We start from the raw sequence: 23643 nt of genomic DNA, 5'->3' as shown, positions 1-23643 counted from the left end.
TAATAAAAGTTCCATCCATTTGAACATGCAATCAAAATACATAAATAATATTAATTAGGCCAATTTTTTTTAGTCACCAGTCGTAAGCTAAACTAAACAAAACTTTCATTTAGGGATGTGCTTAAAAGTAAAAAAAAAAACACATCTATAAATAAAGTAATTAAAGTGTGTTCCTTTAGAGTTAGCCTGTAGTCATAATAATAAATAGCTTTGTACTGTATAAAAAATATCTATGGCAGCTTTAATATCTATGGAAGGAGCGCCCTCTTCTGCTCTGGATATGAACTACACTGCAAAAAACTGAGTATTTTTGTCTTGTTTTCAGAAGAAATATTCTTAATGATTCTTAAATTAAGATGCAATTTCTTGATGAGCAAAATTACCTAAGAAAAGAAGTCTATATATATATAGACTTAATAACACTGTAGAGTTAATCTGCTGATCTACACCGGTAAGGGCTCTACGGTAACCTTTTTTTAGCAGCACTAGTGCTCCTAATTATAAAAATTAAGGAGCAGGGTTTTTTTAGAAACAGCAGCATTAACATGCCACAATATAACATGAACCGGAAAATGGAGCGAGTCAAAGGTTTACTTTAATGTTTTCAGTAAAAAAAAAAAAAAAACTGACTGGCTTACATTTACTTTTCTATATATACACACAATTTAAGTAAATTTGTGCTTAAAACACGAAAATTATCTGCCAATGGGGCAAGAAAAAATCTTGAAATAAGTTTTCTTGTTTCTTAAACACTTAATTCAAGCAAAATGTTCACCCCATTGGCAGATATTTTTGCTCGTTTTAATCACAAATGCACTTAAATTTTATATTTTGTCTACAAACTAGAAAAAGCATCTTGATTTAAGAATTTAGATATTTCTACTGAAAAACAAGACAAAAATACTAACCAAAACAACAACCACCACCACAAAAGAAAATCACTAATATTTTAAAAATGAACTATGAATTTTAGTCATTTTATAATGTGAAATCAAATCAGCTGCAAAAGGAAACTGTTGGATACAAAAAAAGGTCATAGCCAGTGAAATGATACCAAATAAGCAAATACTTTTTAAAAGCAATTTACACTGACGCTTTATTTATTTGTATAGAAGGTTTACATGAAGTTTCCTTCAGCAAATAAGATGTTGGATGCCATCCTTTACAGCATTAAATGTTAAAGTTACAGTAACACCTCAGAGCAACACTAAATATCAAAGCATGTCATTTTACTTTAAAGACAAAAGCAATTTGTTTAAGCTAAACATTTATATTTGGTTTATTCTTTTAAAACATTACTGTAGAGTTAATCTGCTGATCTACACCGGTAAGGGCTCTACGGTAACCTTTTTTTAGCAGCACTAGTGCTCCTAATTATAAAAATTAAGGAGCAGGGTTTTTTTAGAAACAGCAGCATTAACATGCCACAATATAACATGAACCGGAAAATGGAGCGAGTCAAAGGTTTACTTTAATGTTTTCAGTAAAAAAAAAAAAAACTGACTGGCTTAAATTTACTTTTCTATATTTTGCAGACACTAATAAATAGGAGAGCGTTTAAAATTTCTAACATCACAGGAAAAAGTGCTTCCTCAATTTTCTTTAGCCCCAAATTATTAATAGGTAGGAAAAAAAATTAAGCCCCAATGGTGAAGGAGATAAAGTCTTCAAACACATCTAGGAGAAGCAGAAGTAAAAGCGTGTGATCTAAGATTCTGGTTTATCAGCAGAAAACGATGGCAGCTCAGATGAAGATGATGGTGCTATTACCAAATTTCATATGAATGTTTGTAGAGTCTTCCTGCCAACACTCTTCTTCATCACGGTCTGTTTAGTATGTGAGGGGGAACACCACGTCCTGAATAAACATCCTGTAAACATACACAAGATGCATCATTAATCATATTACAGTAACAACCAATAGTGTTTCTTTTAGTGCTAAACAGACCATTCGATCATAAAACAAATGTAAATATATAATCTCATACAAAATAAAAGGAATTTTTTGCATAATGTGTGTAAATATTATGTATATTTAAACACACACACACACACACAAAATTTAAGAAATGTTTTATTTAAATATTGTTTTTTAATTTATATATAATTTTAAATAAATAAATAAATTTATTTATAAAAAAAATCGGCGAACACGGCAGCCATAAAACTCGCATATATATATATATATAGACAGAGTGCTGGAAGCCGCAAGCGATTGCAGGTCATGTGACTTAAAACAACCAACCTTTCCATGACAACATCAAGCTCTGCATAACAGCAGATCATAGCTGTACAAAGTGGGTTTTTAATTTCTCATCTCTATGGGGTGGTTTCCCAGACAGGGATTAGACTAGTCCTAGACTAAAATAAATGTAAAAAAAGTCCAAACTAATAACATCTCTATTTAACATATCTTAAAATACATCAGTGCCCTGTGTTTTGCCTCAAAATGCACATAAGTAATGTTTTTAGTAAGGCATGTTTGTTAAAACTAGTTATATTTCCTAATTAAACTAAGCTCTAGTCCTAGTTTAAGATAATTCCGGTTTGGGAAACCACCCCTATACATATATATTTGTAGTAGTAAAGTGCTAGAAATCAATGTCCTTTGCTGATAGTTCCTCGTCATTGTGGAGAGTACAGTTCATGGTTCCATAGCACCCTCACCTGTTTTTACTACTTGTTAAATATAGTTTTTTTTTGTTCAATGAATGTTACTTTTTTAAATGGAGACTTGTAACATATAGCATCATCATCGTGTCATTTTTATGATGTAAATTGAGTGAGCAAAAGCAGTCTCGGCTCCAAATATTGGCTCAAGAAAATCTGCAGCCTGTATTGGTCATCGGCTAAGGCAGATGAAATAAAAATCGGTATCGGCACTGAAAAATCCTTCTGGTCGATCCCTAATACAGTGTGACCAACAAAACTCGAAACGTAGTTCAAAGGGACGATTCATGATATATGGCAAACAGCCCTAATATACCCCTGCCTTTATTCCACATGGATTGGTTTCTAATATGACATTAAATTAGTGCAGTAAAATGAAAACATTGATGTTTCTGAGGTTGGTTAAGGTTTCAAACTGACTTTGTGTCTTGCACTACACTTATTTCTCATGAGTATACCATCTGTTGGATCAGAATCACTTAGCTTTGATTCATTCTGATTGCCTCATTTAATTTACTTAAGTAATCTCTACTGATAGAAGCAGATACACACAAGAGAATTAAACAAATAAACTGCGCCAAATGAGTCAAACCAATTATTTACCGCTCAAAAATTAGGTTACAGATGGATGTTTGCTCAGACTGTTAACACACCTGCTATAAAGATGTATTTGAGGTGATCAGATCAAAGGTGGTTATGTGAAATGCACCTGCAGTAAAAGGATCCCCTGTGAACACGGTGTTTAAATCTTAAAGGGGACATATCATAAAAATCTGACTTTATGTTTAAGTGCTATAATTGCAGTGCTTCTATCAACCTAGAAAATGTGAAAAACACAACCTAGTGACTTTGTTTTGATAAACCATTCTCTGCAAGCATTTTTGGCACCCCTTGTGATGTCAGTAGGGGATAATACCGCCCTTTAATTTGCACTATCCAACCAACGGATCATATACAGTACTTAGTGCTTACTTTCATAAAACCACTATATTAATCCACCAGTTACATCTCAATCATATATTAGCGGTTTAGCCGTCAACTACCTGCCAGCGCAAGTGCACGTAAAATCTGACACCTGATGCTCTGTGATGTGACGCGCATTCAGCTCCGCTGAATTCAGGCAGCAGACACATTCAGTTGTTAGTGTGTTTGCGCTCTCTAACGAAACTAGATGATTTAATTACAAGAAAATATCAACCGGTGAGAGGCTGAAGCACCGGTAATCACCGTTTCACCGACAAGCCTACAGCATACTCAGTCTCGCAGTACTTTGATGTCATACAACGATCCATATGTGCAACACTGCATTAAGTCAAAATTACTGCAATCATTTGTAACTAATAATAAGCTAAATTTAAAGAATAGTATGCATTTCAGGTAAACTAAGGGGGGGGGGGTTCCCGCAGAGGGATTATCTAAAACCAGGACTAGGCCTTAGTTTAATTAGGAAATGTAACTAGTTTATACAAACACGCATTATTAAAAACATTACTGGCGTGCATTTTGAAGCAAAACATAGAGCATTGATGTATTTTAAGATATGTCAGTACAAGTTGTTTTCAGTTTGGACAGCTCTTACATTTATTTTAGTCTAGGACTAGTCTAATCCTTGTCCGGGAAACCACCCCTTAATGTTTTATAATTGTTAATAAAAGTTTAGGAAATTAAAGTTTATTTGTTATGAAGTGCTCAAACATCTTCTGTCTTTACAAGTTTCACATCTGCTAAAAACAATAGCAGAATTCAGTATTTCATATTCAAGAACCAAATGCTTTATTAATTTATTTCTTTAAAAAACTAGATTTTAGTAGCTTTGATTTTTTTTATGCTCAATTTGAACAGAATTGAATCAAATCTGAGTTGTATTTAGATTTCTCACATGGGCATATCAGGTTGTTTTTAGGTAATGAACATACTGTTCTTTGTTTTCGTGGCTGCATATTAATCTATGATATTCCTTTTTGTATAAGTCAAATATAAAGCATAAAAACATGAATTAAACAAACCAAAAACAACTATGGGCTAAGAAAAACAAGTATTTCTATGTGAGGTATAAAACATGTCTCTTGCATTGTTGGAAATAAGCACTCCTATGTTCCCATAACAACACGGGTGGTCAGGTCAAGCGTGTTGACCTCTGACCTACATGTCATGGGTCAGTTCCACTGATGCCCACAGGTAGTAACCAAAACAACAGCGACCACAAACTCGGAAACAAAGTCTTCTTTAGGATGTCAAACTCTTATTTACCCTAACATTTAACCAGTTAAACTTGCCTCGCCAATAGCGTTCCCTACATAGGGCAACCCAAAATTATTTACATTTAAATTGATGAAAATATCTGACTTCATCATTCCTCACCCCGAAAGCAACAAACATCAATCAACCCCAGCATAAGTTAGTCCCCACATTTATTTTCTCAAATTAAACTCACACTAATATATTACTCACTAGTGATGGGTCGTTCGCGAACGAGCGGCTCTAAGAGCTGATTCTTTGTAGCGAACGAGCAGAGCCGAATCTTCAGACGCAGGCAGGGGAGCCGGCTCTTCTAAGGGAGCCGAGCCAGAAGAGCCGAATCTATGAAAAGAGCCGGACTGCCATCACTAAAATGTAGAGCCGGAGCTTGAGCCGAAAGAGCCAAATCAATGGAAAGAGCCGGACTGCCCATCACTATTACTCACCCCATCTTATATTAGCACCGCCACCGTATCTATGTGACATCCGTCTACTAAACACCCAAATTACACCTTTGTTTCTCTGGTAAACAGAGCCCTGAAAAACTTTTACCAGTGCAGAGTTTGGACGGCATGTTTGGTGCGTCACTTAAATAGGCCCGTGTGTACCATTAAAATACCTACATAGTTCCTCCTCCACCCCGCTTAACCGAAGCTCCAAACCACAGTTAGCGATGATACTTGTCCTACAGTATTTCTTCAACATGTAGTATATCTACCTATACTAGTTTTACTTTTACAATTAAATAAAGAGATGAAAAAAAATTAAATTTAAGTATAATATCATCATAAGCCTTAATAAACGTGTTATTCTTATTATTATCAATGTGTTTAAGAGATTTAATAATTAGCAAAATCTCTGCAAGGAAAACATCAAATCTAGGTAACATATTGAGAAATTTAAATTTATGAATAAAAATGTACAATGCAAAACAAACAAAAAACTGATAACATGGTTACTACAAAAAACAACAACATTATAATTACTTTTTATAAAAGAAGACATTCTATAAAATCTTTAATGGTTTACAAAGAGCTCATGACATCACTTAAAAAGCTGTTTCCTTTCATGTGTTCATGTGTTTCCTGTTATAACAGGAATTTAGGAGAAAACTGCTCATTTTTGTCACACATACACACACAATTAAGGTTATATTAGTGAGAACTAAGGTAATATTTTTTAATATTATAAATAAACAATATTATAACATCATATATACTACTATAAAAGGGATAAGACAATAATTGACTATTATGATACAGATCAGATTATGACCAACACTAAACTTCTTTTATAAGCTTATTTTTGGAATGTATTAATCACTGAATCATCTATGATCTGTATTAAAATATATATTCTTTTTCTTTTTACAGTGTTACATACAAGAAAAATGGTGACAAGATTGAATCTGAAACAAAAACCAAAACAGACCAAACTATTTTAGATCCACAAGAATCCAGAGAATTAGGCCTACACATTACCCAAATTCAGGCAAATTGAATAAGTCCTAAGGAGAGTCATCTAACTATCTACTTTATTATTTACTTTGCAATTTTTGTATTTATTATTTTTTATTGATAACAATATAGTATTATAGAGTATATTAAGTAGTAATGGTATTAATACATTTGCATTAATTTAACTTTTTTTAAATGTACATAAATTCAGTTCATTCACGTAGAATATGGGTACACGGGGGACATGTCCCCCCCTCACTTTTCAACTCGCCACCACCATTTCCACCCATGTATTTTTGTTTGTTACTTACATTTGAGTGAAGTGGCATTAACCCAATCACAATTGAGCGTTATGAGGCAGCAAAGCATCTTTTTTATGCATGCGTCTCTGTTTGAGCTTCAAAGTTCAAAGTATGCCCATCGAAGCACGTGCCTGGAAATCCACATCTCAATGCTTCAGAAAGTGTGTTTTCTTCAGCTTAAATGCATATATTTATGCAAACTATCTAAAAGTATCATACTTATTTTCATAAACAGACTATGTCAAGTTGAATGTAAGTAGTTCAGAAATTAAACACATAGCCTATGCACTTACTCTCAAAGTGACAGTATGATGTTTCAAAGAACGGACAAAGAAAAAAATAATTAATTTGTCTTGATTAATTAACTTTTGTAACTGCAATAAAGATTAATCTATAGTTAATTTAGGCTATAAAGAATAAGCATGCTGTATTTTTTATACTTGATTACTTTATTCAGTTTCTACAAACCTGAAAAACACGAAAAGCCCTGTTTATTTGTATGTCCGTTATATTATAATTATTTGTGCTATTGCTCATAATTTGATTATTTGTTTTCTATTCCTGACCATTTACTTGTCACCTTCAATATTTCACAAATTTTCACAGTTTATTTGCAGAACAAATTCATCTTGGTTTAAAAAAAAACCTTACACAAAACATGATCAGGTCAAAGTGTCTAAATAATTTTTTGGTTCTCAAATTTGTATCACTTTTAGTCAGTTCTGTGTGTTTCTATATACTACATTTTACTACAGTGTTTTACATTAAAATATTGATTAGCTTGATTAACTCATTTATTAATCTTTTTTTAATTATTTTATTTTAATTAACTGAGAAAGATAAACTATCAAATCAACAGAATATTAAAAGAATCAAAGGAATACAATTAACACAAAATAAAAAAAATGTCTGTATAAAGAGTATATAGTCCTTTTTTTCAAAACATTTTTAACTTAACAAAAAAAGTTTGCACTGCAGAAAGAATATATAAGAGAATTTACAGACATGAAAATTAAAAAAACAAAAGCGGAATTATTTCCATTTATGTATTTAAATAAAACAAAATAAATTAATTGGTCAATTGATCACATGATATAACCTAATAAAATGATATAATATTTTTAATTTAAACTGGAATTGTTTAATTTAAAAAACATAGTATTACATTTTCAAAAAGCAACATTCTAGTATTTTTCTAATTATTGTAGGCTATAAAGATTTGAGGGATAAAATTATTATTATTATTTAATTTTATTGATTGAATTACGAAATCAAAAACACATTTTTGCTCAAGAAGGAAAAAAGAAAGAGAAAACAAATACAAAATTAAGTACTTTTAAAATATTGCATTTTTTTCAGAGCTTTTTGTTTTATAGTTTTTCCAAAGGAGTACCCTATCATTTGAAATCATTCATAAAATGTGACAGATTTAGTTTACAAAAATTGTTTGTGTGTATATAGTACCTACTTTCTAATACAATAAATAACTGTATAATATATTGTCCATTTCTTTACAAGTGATCTCTCTCAAAATAAAAACAATTTTCTACTAATATAATTTTCCACATCTTTCCCAAAAAGTGAAGAGTAGATAGATAGAAGAGTAGATAGAATGATAAAACAGATGCAAAGTAGTTTATTTTTCCTGTCCACAAATTCACAAGCAGTATTAAGCTTAAATCTTGAGGGATGAAATACTTTATATTCAAAATCTTACAGGTTTACGTGTATGTGACGTCACACGGACGGTGTCCGTCGAGGGTTATGTGCGTTGCGCTTCTGCCACAACCGCTTCGCTTCTGTTGTGTGTTGTGTATGTGCACTCTCTCTGTGTATCGCGCGGGCGCGCGCACACGAGTGAGATCGCTGCAGTCATGGAGGAGTTGAGCGCGGTGGGTGAACAGGTCTTTGATGCTGAATGTATCCTCAACAAACGCGTGAGGAAGGTAACAAACACATCTGCACACACGTAGGTGCGTGAAATTCCCCCGCGCGTGATTATTAACTCGCGTGCTTTATTTCCACAGGGCAAACTGGAGTATCTGGTGAAGTGGAGGGGATGGTCGTCCAAGTAAGTGAGAACTGGGATACACACTGCTTTATTGTGTTTGTTTGTGTATATATGAACTGAACAGGCTGGATATATGTTATATTGTTGGTTGTTATTCGTCAACGCTGAGATGTTTATTCATTCTGCCAGTGGATATTGTTGGATGCGAGTGTTGATAAGAACACAGACAGAAACAATGAAACAACAACAGCGGCAGCAGCGTGTTGCGCGTTTAATTTTCACGTCCACGCGTGAATGCAACAGTGCTCTCTATATTTGATCAATCTGTATGTTTATGAGGGAATCAGATCCTTCGGTTTTATGATAGCCTTTTTGGTTTTTTTTTAAAGCTAGTTTTGAATCTTTCTGTCTGTCGCTTCATGAACAGAAGTTGCTTTTTTCGCTCTGGAAAGACGAATGTTTAAAAGTACAAAAATATAAATACATGCATGCTGTTGTTGTTTTTAAAACATCATTAAAGTGTTAAACATCGCTGTAGTGAGCAGTAACCGTCGGCTCTTATCGCGGTTTGTTGTCACAAAGGAAGAAACATTGTAACAGTTGTTGTGTTTTAACAGTACATTCTTTGTAACACTTTGTTCTGATGTAACACAAGAGTTTCGCGCGCCGCACATACAAGCGATGCTGTTTTGTTTTAAGCTTTCAATATATAAAAATACTCCAGCTGCCCCCAACCCCCCCTCGTGCCCCCACTCTCTCCCTCTCTGTTGCATTGTTGCCCCCCTCTTGCCCCTTTATGGGCACTCGAGCTGTCAATCAAGCGTCGCGCGCGCCACACCCCCAGCGCGCGCTTTCATCTGCTTCAGCGCATGCCATTTATTATTTACTATTTCATGTGTTTGTATATTGTTATTAGTTACATATTAGCCTATCAGTGCTCAGGACATAAATCCACTGACTGGTAAAAGTAATTAATGTGTGTTTATTAGTTGTATAATTAGTTTAGATACAATAGAAACCATTTTAATTATTAAATGTGAAAGTAAAATATTCCTCTTAAAGGTAAAAACACCCTTAACAGTGTGTTCCAGGCACTAAGGTTTCCATGACCCCAGTAACCAGTTTAAGAAACTTATTAACAGCCAGTTAATAAATATCTTAAACTGGTTCTATATGACCATGGAAACGCTTAAAATATCAGGAAATTTAAAAACTGTGTCAAAGTGAAGAGAGACTCGACCAATATTGTAATTCTTGATATTTGTCTTTGCAATCTTTCATGTGCGCTGAACCTCTTAAACGACTTTCCTTTGTGACTCACATTACTTCACCCCGTCATATAAAAAGCATTTTTTTAGGTTTCAAAAGCTTTGAAGTAAACCCTCTGCCAAATACCACTCGCTCATGAATTAGGTCTAATGTAAACTTGTATGGTGCAAATGACAGCTAACATGGCTGTGTCTATACAGCTCCTATACTGTATGTATATTTACTGTAGTAAACGCAAGTTGCTATCCAAATTATATTCATGGGAGGCACACAAATGACTTCACTGTTTTGCATGCTTTATTGCGCTGTTGTACAGTAGTTGATGTGAAATTCTGACTTGTGTCATGAGGTTATAAATGACTTAGAAATAAAGCTATTTTTAGGTTTTATTTTGTAATTATTATATATTCACATGTACACATTAGCCGTTTGTGACATTATGTTAATTGAGAGAAAATGGATAATTTGTAAATTTATTAAAATGTGTTTTAAGACTTGTTTTTTAAGAACCGGTTAAATAAACAAATTAAATAACCTTTAAACATTTATAAAATGAACTCGGTACTTGAATAGTGAAGGCAAAAAGTGTTTTTAAAGTCCATTTACAAATGGACTGACGATGCACACTTTACCTAAAATATGAAAAATCTCACTATTTACTCATCATCTTGTCATCTTGAATGTGTATGAATTTCTTTCTGTAGTTAAACGCAAACAAATTTTATGCAATCATCTTATATGGGATTTAAAAATGGCAAAGCTTCCAACAAGCACGAATGTAAACAAACAAGCATGCTAAGTCAATAACTAGGAAGTTGTATATTTTAGATGACATGAGGATTGGTAAATAATAAGAGAAACTGTTCTTGTTACCAAATAGTCTGATGTTGAACACTAAAGGTTCATGGACATGATATGTCAACAACATGTTTAAAACACACTGTCTGGTTTTTAGGCATAACAGCTGGGAACCTCAGGAAAACCTTCTTGACCCGCGACTATTGGCTGCTTTTAACAAGAGGTAAGAGTGTTTTTCTCATTGGTTGAGCGGGTCTCTCCGTAAGAGAGACGCCCCCTTCCCAAATCCCATGTGCAAACAATATGGAGTGAAACGCTTGGGAGGGCGTCAATGGGGCTCCATTCATGGGGCCATTGAGAGGCTGCAGACGTGTCCAAGATCACGAGACCCGCTGCAGCCTGAAAAACCAACATGGTTAAATTTATCCAACAGAAACTGGTTTGCTTTAGCGCTGTGCTTCTTTCACAGTTTATGAGATATCAGTCAAGACTTCAGTTACGAAAAACACATGTTCACTATATCTTAAGCACTTTTGTTATAGATTTGAGTAGTTGTTAGTGTGTTTGCCAAAAAGTAAACTTATCTCTGTCTGTAGTACATAAGGGGCAGGATGAGTGCCACAGTTTAATACTTAAAGCTAGCGAGTTTGAATGATGTTTGCTGGGGAAAAAGTGATATTTTTCTGTTAAAAATTTGAAGTGAAAGAAAGTGTTGACAGGAAGTTAGGAGAGAGAACAGGAAGTGGGGAGGTGAAAATGTTCATTCATAAAACAGGAACTGGATTTCAAAACTGAGTTACTGCTTTGTGCTGTTTCTAATACTTTTAACCCAGCTGTTAAAATGTTTAAAACCATAACTTTATTAGGATGATTATCTTTTCATCTTTAAAAAGTGATCATGTCTGCTGTTTACATTTTTGCATGTGGCAAATTGTGTTTTTATCTAACCAACTAACTGCAGTTAAGGTATACATTTTTCATCACTATGGGGCGGTTTCCCAGACAGGGTTTAGATTAATCCAGGACTAGGCCTGGTATGCTGGTATGCATCTTGAGAGAAAACAACGGCACTGATATATGTTAAGATATGTCAGTGCAAGATAATTTTAAACGAAGGCAACTCAAACATGCATTTTAGTCTGGGATTAGTATAAGCCCTGTCTGGGAAATCATCCCTATGCGTGTTTCCCTAAATTCAAGCACTCTTCACGGACTTAAAAAAAAGTTATTGTTCTTGGTAAAGTTATTTTAGTGAATTGTTTTTAAACCAATTATAAAGCATAGCCCCGCCCCTTAGACAATGGCATGCATCCATTCAGGTCGTAGCGATATTTGAAAGTTGAGCCAGGTGGGCGTGGTTTTAGTGCCGACAGCAGACACGCCCCCAGCGTTTGAGAGCAGAGAATCCGGACTGTTTTCCAAGATTTTGAAAAATTATTTAATTTACTAGGCTTTTTTAATCAGTAGTATTTTGCCATAAATTCATCTGTGACTTGGTAGAAATGATTCAGTCTAAGCAGATTGACATGTCGTCACATATTTGTTCATGTTTTATTCCTGTTTAGGGAGCAGGAGAAAGAACTCTTGATGCTTAACAGAGGGAAAAGGCCTCGAGGACGACCTAGAAAAAATTTGGTGAGTGTCTCATAAAAAATGTTCGGTAATGAAAAATCTCAAGCACGACTTCATTTTGTACTTGATTCTTGTCTTAAAGGAAACCATTCCAGCTGTGTCAAAATCCAGCAGTTCGTCATCATCTTCCGCATCGTCCTCGGATTCATCTTCCTCATCCTCATCTTCCTCCTCTTCTTCTTCTGATGACGATGATGAAGATGACATCGACAGGAACCCTGAGCCCAGTCCTCGGCCACGAGAACTTCACCCAGTCCCTCAGAAGAAAGCCCAAATCGTGGTGGCCAAGCCAGAACCTCCTAAGAAGCGAGGCAGGAAGGCTTTACCTCCAGAACTGAAGGCAATGCGACAAGCCAAAGGTCCACGGAAAATGTTCAAGCCCCTCCCGAAAGACTCAGACCTCCGGGGCAGCATTAAGAAACCACTCATGCCCGCCAGCTTCACCTTCACCGGATTAAACAGAATCTCTGGCAGGGAACCAATCACATCACAGAACAGAGGATCCTTTACCCACAAGAGTTCTGTGGGACGCCCTGTCGGATCCGTGTCTTCGCCACTAAGTCGGCCAACGCAAGGCAAAGTCGCTTCTGATTTTAAACTCACAGTATCGGATATGAACACCGGAGGGACTGATCCAAAGACAACCTCATGCAAGTCTCCAGGAGTGGCTGCGTTAAATCTAAACAACTCAATAATCAGTAGCAACGGACCAGCTTGTCCACAGGCAGAGCCTACATCTCCTAACGTACCAAAAAAACAAGAAGGTCCTCAGACTCTTCAGCGAGCAGCTCTCCCGAAATCACCAAGTTCCTTTTCACCCCTAAAAACTCCCTCCAGCCTCCAGGCGCTCAACCTGCAGAGCGTCAACAAATCTGCACAGGGTAACGGCACAGGCGAAAGTACCCATCTGAAAAGCCCTGCCAACCCAGCCAGAAAGAGTACGGGATTTAACACGAGTCCTGCTCCGAACACATCTACTAAGTACTCAGCCAACCAGCCGATCCTGAAGAGTCCACAACGAGCCAGATCCAAATCAGAGGAGTCCAGGGATTTCACAGAGAGATTCGGAAAGAAAAGTCAAAGCAGAGAGGAGAAGATTGCGATACAGACACCGCCAACAGACGTCCGAGAATCCCAAATGATTCAAGACAGATCTTCATCTAAAGACGTCGGGAAACAAGTCAAGACCTTGAGCGAACTGAGTACCGGAGAGGAAGGCAGCAGCTCGGATTCGGACCAAGATTCCTCGTTACCCAGCATTAAACAAGATTTGTCGGTGCAGACGGGTCAGGACTGGAGGCCGACACGGAGTCTGATCGAGCACGTGTTTGTCACGGATGTTACCGCAAACCTCGTGACGGTAACGGTGAAGGAGTCGCCCACCAGCGTCGGGTTCTTCAGCATCCGTAATTACTGAACGCCAACTGGAAATTTTGCTACTCTGGGAAAATCCGATGAGTCAGGAGAAAGAGACTGATGTTTAGAGGAGGTTTGAAGGAATCAAAGCAGCTTTTTAGTTCTGCTTCATCTTCAATGGATTTTACTCTCACGTGTTTTTACTCAAAGCTAAACTTTCTTAGTTGAAGACCGATGGGTCATAATCATTCTGAGAGGAGGTGTATAATCACCTGGTGCTTATAGTAAAAGACAAACCGTCTCTTAAGAAGTCAATTAACAAGAGACTGTTTATCTTCTTGTTGTTTTTACTGCTGGGATTATTTCTAGTTCTCTTAAAGTTGATTCTGAGTATGTTACACAAGTGTATTTAATATGGTATAACGCCAAATCTCAGATCGTTTTTAAAGGTGCCTGTTTTCAGTGCTGTCCTCTTTTTGCCTGATAACAAATTTAATGAATGTAGCCGTCGTTTTGATACTACACAACGATTTTCTGTTTATTTATTGTTTCTTACTGTTTTTGTTTCGTTTTAGGTCATATGCCGAAAAACACAGTAAAGGTTCATTTTTTTTGTACTAAACTTGTTGTCTTTTCTGAAATCTTGATTTGTAATCCGAGTCATGATGTTGAGCAGCACTGATAACTCGATGTGCTGGATATGACTTTATGTTGACATCATCTGACTAGTCTTGTTGGCTGAACATCTGATGCATAGGTCACACTTTAAGGATTACTCTTGTTTATGTATTTCTTTTCTAAGTTGAAAATAATTTTTTTAGAAAAACATTCCAGGATTTTTCTCCATATAGTGGACTTTAGTCAACCTTAACGGTCTGCCGTTTCGATGCAGTTTCAAAGGGCTTTAAACGTTCCCAACCGAGGCATAAGGGCATCTAGTGAAATGGTCATTTTCCAAAAAATAAAAAACACTTTTGCTGCGTCCGAAACTGCCTACTTCTATACTATATAGTAGGTCAGTGTTTCTCAACCCTGGTCCTCAAGGACCCCCTTCCAGAATGTTTTAGATGTCTCCTTAATTAACACACCTGATTTAAATCATTAGCTTGTTAGGGAGACATTCTGGAAGGAGGCTGATGAGTTGGTACAGGTGTTTTAAATAAGGAGACATCTAAAACATTCTGGAAGGGGGTCCTTGAGGACCAGGGTTGAGAAACACTGTAGTAGGTGAAAAGCAGTAGGCGAGGCGAGTAGTATGTCCGAATATGTAGTATTCCAAAAACAGTACGTGAAAAGTACCCGGATGACCTACTACTTAGATTTCGAAGCGTGCATACAATGGACACTTCACTATCCCATGATGCCCCAGGACTGGAGTTATGCAACGAAGAAAAAAAGCGAAAGCAGCGATGTTTTCGTGCTGGTATGACATGACGTGATAACGACGTATGTCACGTGATGTATGAACATGGCGGATGTAGTACGTCCGAATCGAATTCATAATACTAGGATTCATACTATTCAGTACTTACTGTTTTAACAGTCAGTAAGTAAGTACTTCATCTTATTCAGTACCTAATGAACAGTATGCGGTTTCGACGCAACCTTTCGAAACCAAACTTCTCGTCTTGCACTAACCGTGTGATGCGTTACATCTTTGAAATGTGCACTTGTGGACCATTTTGAACAATTATCTGACACAAAGACATTGATTATTATCATTCACATACAACGTCTAAACTCTCCTCTTTCTCAACACTTGTAAAAACTGTAGCAGTAGTTTTGCATATGTCATGCACATCACATGGCTAGTGCAAGATGAGAAGTTGTGGTTAAAAAGTACATATTTTTACAACGATGGTTTTGTTAGATAAGACCCTTATGCCTCGGTTGGGATTGTTTAGAACTGTAAACTGTTGAGGTCCACTATAAAGAAAAATCCTGGAATGTTTTCATCAAAAAAACTTGATTTCTTTCCGACTGAACAAAGAAACACATAAACATCTACATGGGGGTGATAAAAATAATAAAAAAAAAACTTGTTTTTATGAAAGTGAAGTAATCCTTTATCTGGAAACACTTCAGCAGATTCAAAGTCATCCTCTGATCATGTTTCTCTCACATTTACATCGGTGACAATGTTTTATCAAGATCGAATAAGCACTGCATTTTTAAAAGTATGCGAGGTTCACCACATAAAGTCTTGAAGACGTTTAAGAGTTTAGTGGAATCTAAAAGAGAGATTTTAACGTGTTTGGCATTTTTTAATAAACTTTAAAGATGTTCATTATTGAATGATTTACTGGATGCATGATACAGAAGAAAGCGAGACATTACTGGTTGCTTTATGTGTCAGTCATATTGCCTCTGTGGCGGTCCTTGGCCATTCAAACGACCCTGGTTCCCAGACCTTCAGTTAGGGCTGCATAATGATTAATCGCGATTAATCGTTTGCGGAATAATAGTTTTTGTTTCCATCATGTGTGGCTGCATGATAACAGGACAAATGATGATCAAGATTATTTTGCTCAAACTTTTGATCGATTAAAAATCTTAATAATTCTTTTAGTTAAGAACTTCTATTCACTTCAGTAAATTTATAATATTATCGTATATAATACTCGTAACTTGCCTGATCAACATCAATTTCCTCGAATCCAAAAATACCAAACATTTGAGTATGACGCCTGTTTGGGAACTAATGTATGTATTTCTGCACTTTCTTCTTGTCGCTCTGCCATTATTTGTTCAAGGAGAATGACTGTAAATCTCGCATTGCCAAAGTACTTCTAACACAGACCGCGCTTGCAATTTAGACGCTGTCTGTCATCCATTCTGTATACTTGACTCCGCCCATAACAACAAACAAACACATTGTGTGACTGTCAGTTCTAGACCGTCTGTTTCGTGCTTGGTCTTTACACATTAACCGTGACGATTTTTATTAATTAACCGTGGTGCGCACATATCGTAATCATGATAAAAATATGATTAATCGTGCAGCCCTACCATCATGTCTGTGTATAATAATTATGTATAATTAAATGCACACACATGATGTAAATATTTAAGGCATTTTTATATTTATATATCATTTATATTATATATAAATACTTGATTTATAAACTTTTTTTTTCTTAAAATTATACATGAATGTGTGTGTATTTATATATGCATAATTGTTACACACACACACACACACACACACACACATAATGTAAACAAAACTTTTATTCTGCAAACGATTAGTTGCGATTAATCGCTATGCCACCGTACCTATGAAGTCTGGTTACGTAAGACTTACATAAGACTTACCAAGATATTCAGTAAAGTCGTGTTCCTATATATAAATAAGGTTTTAGCAAATTCGATATTTAATTTTTTTAAAGCCATAGCTAGTCGCAAGTTGACATGTTTAGATGATTATGCGAGAATGCATTCATTTGATTTTTGGATTGTGCTTTTGAATCTTTTATTTAAAAGCTGTTTTTTTATGCAAGCTGTTGTTTTCACTGCGTGAATCGCTCACGTGCTTTGTTTTGCAGTGTGCATTTTTCCTAATCTCTACCTCAGTACTACACAATTATACAGTTTATGCAGACGGTCTGTCATTTTCCCAGATTACTAAGAGAAGCTCTTGCCTAAAACTGAACTGGGCACACAGCCGTTCTCCAACCTCACACTGACTTCATTTGACTTTATTAGGGTGAAGTGTGTCATATACAGCACCAAACAAGTCATTCAAACAGGTTTTAAAATCACACCCTGTCTGCCAAACAGATCCTCCTGCTCCCTTCATATAATCCACTCAATGTTACTTTGTCAGGAGGTTTGGATGCTTAGTGTTTACAGTACTTGATGTTAATGATGACTGATTTATAACGTTATGGCACGTTAAACTGGGTTCAGAAAGTTAACATAAAAAAAGATGCATCTGTTAGCTTAGTTATTTGAGCCCTTAGGATTTGTCAAATAAGACATTCTCGTATAGACGTACAAAATGGAATGGGTTTTTAATTACCAGTAGGCTGGTAAAATGCAACGTGACAAATAACTGTTGACATCTGACAGTCATGAGCTGTGTTCACCCGGAGGCCGAAGGGAGTTTCTGTGACCTCACGCTGCACCGTCTAACGGCCGTCTCTGCAATTTTCTGCAGTCTGAGCGCCTGCGTGTCGCAGCAGGAATGCATTATCAGCGTCGACTGACTCCTGAACACAATGAGATAATCACAGACGATGCTCGTCCATAAGGGCAGAGATAAGAAAACGCACACACATGCTGCTTACTGTCTGCACACACTGTAAGCCAAGACGAGGAGATTCAACTTAAAAAAACATGGGGTAACTTGCTGCCCTAAACGTTTTTATTCACTGAAGTAAGGTGACTCGTTCCATTGTTAGAATAACAAAACTTTTTCTGTTTTACAAATGGTCAGTAAACAATATGAGAAACTGTATTTGGCACGTCTTATTAGTTTTATAAAACTTGTAATGATAAGAGATCTCTGCAATCTTTGCCTCACAAAATAAGAGAACACCTTGCAAAGCAAAGGTAACATCAAGTAAAGAAAAAGGCTTCAAGCAGAGACCCCAACACACAAATCTCAATAATGGTGACAGTAATTAAATCTCATGAAGCGAAAAGATGAGCTCTTAAAGTCACCACAATAAATAATAAGCAACAGTGATAACAAAAACAATTAAGACAAACAAAAATAAAGACAACAAACAGCAAAACAACACTCATATAACAGTAGCAGTTAATTTATGCATTATGCAATGCATGATGGGTATCATTTTCAATTCCAGAGACTTAAATAAGCTATAATAAATTAATTCAACTCAAAATTTCTTGTTGAATGAGAGAAATCATGCAATGCGTGCATTAAACTATAACACGTGAGTAATGGAGGAAATGATTCAGAGTTTAGGTTAAGTGTACTTATTTTTTGGGGTTAAAACAAAATGAGGGTTAACTTTTAGGGTTAACAAGAGACAGACAGACCTGAAGTACACTATAGGAGGGTTTGGATTGCAACAAGTGTCTTTTAATGTAATATCTGTTTTTAATTAAGGCTGCATGACAATTAATCGCAACTAATCGTTTGCAAAATAAAAGTTGTATATCATATGTGTATATTGTGTTTAATCATATATAAATACACACACACATGCATGTTTTCTTTTTATTTTAGTGCTGTCAAAAGAATAATTGTGATTAGGGATGCACCGATACCGATACTGGTATCGGGTATCGGCCTCGATACCACATTTTCTAAAGTACTCGTACTCGTTAAAAGTCCCCCGATACCTGGAATCGACACGGTTTGAGAAATGTCTATGTTTGAGCGGTGTGTAAGGGGTTAATGCCTCGTGTTGTCCAAAGAGGCAGAGTTTACAACAAACTGGAAAACTAGTCCTTTGTTTTTTTTGTTAAATTATATGACTAAAGCTGTTACCTGTAAATTTAAATCATGTTTTTTTATTAAGTACTCGGTATCGGCAAGTACTGAAATGCAAGTACTTGTACTCGTACTCGTATTCCAAAAAAGTGGTATCGGTGCATCCCTAATTGTGATTAATCGCATCCAAAATAAAAGTTTGTATTTACATAACAAATGTGTGTGCACTGTGTGTAAATATTATGTATAAATACACACACATTCAGGTATATATTTAAGAAATATTTGCATTTAAGTACTGTATATACATTTATGTAATTTATATTATATATAAATATACATATTTTATAGATAAATAGAACCAAATTTTCTTAAAGGAACAGTATGTAAGATGTTTATATCAATTAATCATAAAATGGCCCTGATATGTCAATAGACATTAAGAAATATTTTTTTGTATTGGCCTCTAGTTGTGTGATTGCAGTACCAGTTTTAGCCACAAGTTTTGTGATTGCAATACCAGTTTTGGCCACAAACCTACATACTGTTCCTTTAAATATATTCAGAATTGGGTGTGTTTTTATATATAAATAATAATTATACACAGTACCCACACATATGTTTTATTTTGGATGCGATTAATCGCAATTAATCTTTTGAAAGCCCTAAATAATTTAAATTATATATAAATACAAAGACGTACACATGAAAATATTTACATGCATGTGTATGTATTTATAATTAAACATGTATTTATAATTATATATATGATATACAACTTTTATTCTGCAAACGATTAGTTGTGATTAATTGTTGTGCAGCCGTAGCTTTTATGTGCGGAGCACTGCACAGTGACCCCAAAAGTTTTTTTGCATAATTCGATGCATAATGAAAACACAATTACATAACAAAATACTGTTTTAAATTTAATGCAAACGTTTTTTTGTTATTTTGTTATTTGGTGGTATTCGGGTCAAAAATATGATTGATATTATTGATTCAACCTTTCATTCAGATAAAAAGTTTACTCTACACATGGCTGCATATTTTTACAGTTTACAGCAAGTAAAAAAATATTTAAAAAAATTAATATAACAGAATTACAAAGCATCACATTGCTGTCACTGTACATCGCCAAGATCATGAACACATTTGGCAGTTTCTCCCCTTATGAAAATTAACCATGTTTTTTTGTAGTAAAAGTGTAGTAACCATGATTTTTTGATGTATTGATTACTATTAGCAAAACCATAATTTTACACTAACCATGTTTTTTTTTTGTTTTAACTAATAAAACCATGGTTAATTTTCATTAGGGCCTAAATACCACATTGTCCCCTATTGTGCACACTCCCAAAAGACAGATTTAAAGCTTATCACAGGTGTTGCAGGAGGCAACACACACAGATCCAGACACACGAGTTTATCAAGTCCATCAACGTAACTGTCTAAAGACTAATTATGTACTTTCATTTCTCTATTTAGGATGAAACTACATTTTGATCTTGTTTGGCCCTGTTTCAGGTCTCTTGCAGACATTAAGGTGTCCTTTCTATGTATCGCGTGTGTGAAATTTACAGTCAATAAGAACATAAGGTCCGAGTCAGTGAAGCCTGTAACTCCCTGAGACTTCAAGATAAGAGACATGCAGTCTCTCCACACACGAGAGCGAGTCAACGCAAAGAGAAAGGGAAAGTTTAAATGTGTGCAATGCTTAAAGTATCAAGTGCAGTATAATACAGCAGTCCTGACAACCATAAATCACATTTACAAAATATATGGGCAGTTTCCCAGAAAGGGTTTAGATTAATCCAGCACTAGCCTTGGTTATATCAGAACATTTAAGAAGTTTCTACAAACATAGCTTGCAAACATTACATGTGTTCATCTTGAGACAAAACAATGGCACTGATATATTTTAAGATACATCAATGCAAGGTGTTTTTAAATGAAGGCAGCTTAAATGTATTTTAGTCTGGGACTAGGATAAGCCTTGTTCGGGTAACTGCCCAGTAAAGCTGGAATCACGACAAGCAAAAGTTTCTCATGCAATAAAAGGGTTTATACTGAAAGAAGACACATCAACTACACAATAGCTGTGAAGGGCAGAGAAAAGAAACCTATCAATTATCAAAACAACCCATCCACACCTTAAAAATAAATGAGCATCTAACATATGAGAAACTTCCCAGTTAACAAAACTATTTACTGATGACAATAACACCAAACCCTTTCTGTATTTACATAGCACAGGTGTGTAAAACCGGCCATATTCAGTCATATTTCTCTCTCTCTCTCTCTCTCTCTCTCTCTCTCTCTCTCTCTCTCTCTCTCTCTCTCTCTCTCTCTCTCTCTCTCTCATGTATCTTCTGAGCAGACGCAGGGTATCAGACAGTTGTATCTGTTTGTCTGTTAACACAGGGTCAGGTCACGGTTAGGACAACGGCTGTGTGTGTGTTCAAATATCCTAAAGAAAAATGTAATATTTCACTCATGTCTCCTAGACAGCAAAGAGAATAATCAATACTTTTACATAATCTTTAGCTTCGCAGATTAGTGTAATATCATATATGATGCCTTATATACAAGGGCCATTCCACTGAATCGGTGCCATTTCTGTCCCTAGTACATTACAGGGCGGTTTCCTGGTTTAGATTAATCCAGGACTAGGCCTTAGTTATTTAAGGAAATATAACTAGTTTTAACAAACACGCCTTACTAAAAACATTGTTTACTTTCTTCTTAAACACTTAATTTAATAAAAAGTTTCTCACCCCTTTGGCAGATGGGTCAATGACATGACGTTAATTTTGTTGTGCACATATGGATAAATTAAATGTTAAAGGGTTAAAATTTCAAAATAAATGTGCAGATTACATGCATACATTCAAAAAAAATTTTTGAGGACCAAGTCTGGTTTTATTTCATTTTGAAAGAATATTTGGGGGATAATTGCAAAAAATGTTAATGTGGTGTAACCGGTCTGTGTCAATTAGTGTAACTATTTTTTTTTAAATAAAAATATACATATATTCATAAAAAATGTTAAATAAAATATAATCATCTAGTTTAGTGAAATATTATTTTTTAAATATTTTTTTTACATAATTTGTCAAAGATTATTTAGAAAACAAAGCTGTTTTCAGCATATGTCAGGACAAATATTACAAAAACGCATTAAAATGTACATTTAGAAATAACTAATAAAATTATATTTTAAATCATTTTTTGGATGACTATGCTTACATACCATCAAGGTGGGTAAAATATTTAATATTTCTCATTCTTTGGTGCAATTGGTGGTTACACCATATGACATTTTCAGGTCTTAATTTTCTTAAAAATTGTGCACATGTAATTTTTTATTGCATGCAATTAACATAAATACACTGTGCATTGAAATAAACCTGATGCATGCTTTTAAAACAAGTTTTTTTTAAAGATTTTTAAATTTCTCATCTTGCCAAACCATTTTTGTCACTGACCCTGATATTTTTGCTTGTTTTAAGCACACGTTCACTTAAACTGCAATTTTGTTGTCTAAAAACTTTGACTTTGCTTTAAAAACTCCCATCTTGAATATTCAGATATTTTTACTGAAAACAAGACAAAATACTAAGTAAGAAAGTCATTTTTTTGCAGTGCACTCACTTTAATAAAACTCTGATGATGATGAACATTATTATGAATGACAACACAGCAAACACTTGGTGGATTTAAATCATGGAGTTGTGTTAAAATATACCGCCAGTAGATGGCGCTCTTGCTTTGATAAATCATTGCTAAAGTTATCTAAAGTAAAGATCATGCTGATGGTGGATGAGAGTTTGTGTTCTTCAAATCCTTTAGACTTGGTTTACATGACACACACGAGAGGCGGTACAAACACAGACTGTTTAATGTGTGTGTGTGTGTGTGTGTGTGTGTGTGTGTGTGTGTGTGTGTGTGTGTGTGTGTGTGTGTGTGTGTGTGTGTGTGTGTGTGTGTGTGTGTGTGTGTGTGTATAAGTCTTCAGTGGATGTGTTAACCTGAGCTGCCCTTCTTAACCTAAATCTAACATCTGACCTACAGACGCCAGTGAGAAACTGAGAGAGAGAGAGAGAGAGAGAGAGAGAGAGAGAGAGAGAGAGAGAGAGAGAGAGAGAGAGAGAGAGAGAGAGATTTCAGCATCAGTCAGGTAAAAAGTTGTTTGTGCATTTTATATATATACGGTAGTACACCCATCAAGTTACTTTTAGGCTTGAAAACATAAAAATTAAATGTGCATTTTTAGATAAAATGCATACATTTGACAGTCAATAATTAAATATTTTCCTGAAAGAGCAGAAATGGTCTGATTTCTCTGAAATGAAACTTTGAGATCATTAGAACAAATTGGAAGAGAGTTTGATATTCCCTCCCAAGACTTTTTTAAATATCTTCAAATTTGGTGAGTCTCTTATAAAGCGAAATAAATGATCAGAATTAAAAGAAACCATCTTGTCAGTAAATTTTTTCGAAGGGCTT

The 23643-nt window shown here is 35.2% G+C and overlaps 1 protein-coding gene and 1 long non-coding RNA gene across 2 annotated transcripts; one reads left to right on the top strand and one right to left on the bottom strand.

Annotated features, from left to right (window-relative positions):
• Positions 1-1302: 1302 nt before the first annotated feature.
• On the bottom strand, positions 1303-5476 carry LOC141281904 (uncharacterized). The gene is made up of 3 exons (XR_012336313.1): positions 5355-5476; positions 5122-5250; positions 1303-1871 (listed from the first exon to the last, which is right to left on the bottom strand). It is a non-coding gene; the product is annotated as an uncharacterized lncRNA (long non-coding RNA).
• A 2993-nt stretch (positions 5477-8469) lies between these two features.
• On the top strand, positions 8470-14340 carry cbx2 (chromobox homolog 2 (Drosophila Pc class)). Its single transcript, XM_065278232.1, has 5 exons — positions 8470-8613; positions 8695-8738; positions 10903-10968; positions 12311-12380; positions 12460-14340. Exons 1-5 carry the CDS (start codon positions 8542-8544, stop codon positions 13792-13794), a joined length of 1587 nt encoding a protein of 528 aa, XP_065134304.1. The 5' UTR covers positions 8470-8541; the 3' UTR covers positions 13795-14340.
• The last annotated feature ends 9303 nt before the right edge of the window (positions 14341-23643 follow it).

This window comes from Paramisgurnus dabryanus, chromosome 3, assembly GCF_030506205.2.
Source record: "Paramisgurnus dabryanus chromosome 3, PD_genome_1.1, whole genome shotgun sequence".
Classification (NCBI taxonomy): domain Eukaryota; kingdom Metazoa; phylum Chordata; class Actinopteri; order Cypriniformes; family Cobitidae; genus Paramisgurnus; species Paramisgurnus dabryanus.
Note: the sequence above shows the minus strand (reverse complement) of the source record. Positions and strands in the feature narration are given on the sequence as shown.

What these genes read in the sequence shown, in the direction of transcription:
- cbx2 (XM_065278232.1), top strand. Translation starts at nt 8,542, where the DNA reads ATGGAGGAGTTGAGCGCGGTGGGTGAACAGGTCTTTGATGCTGAATGT. An exon ending in TCAACAAACGCGTGAGGAAG is followed by an intron (nt 8,614 to 8,694) that starts GTAACAAACACA and finishes TTATTTCCACAG; the next exon opens with GGCAAACTGGAGTATCTGGT. An exon ending in TTGGCTGCTTTTAACAAGAG is followed by an intron (nt 10,969 to 12,310) that starts GTAAGAGTGTTT and finishes ATTCCTGTTTAG; the next exon opens with GGAGCAGGAGAAAGAACTCT.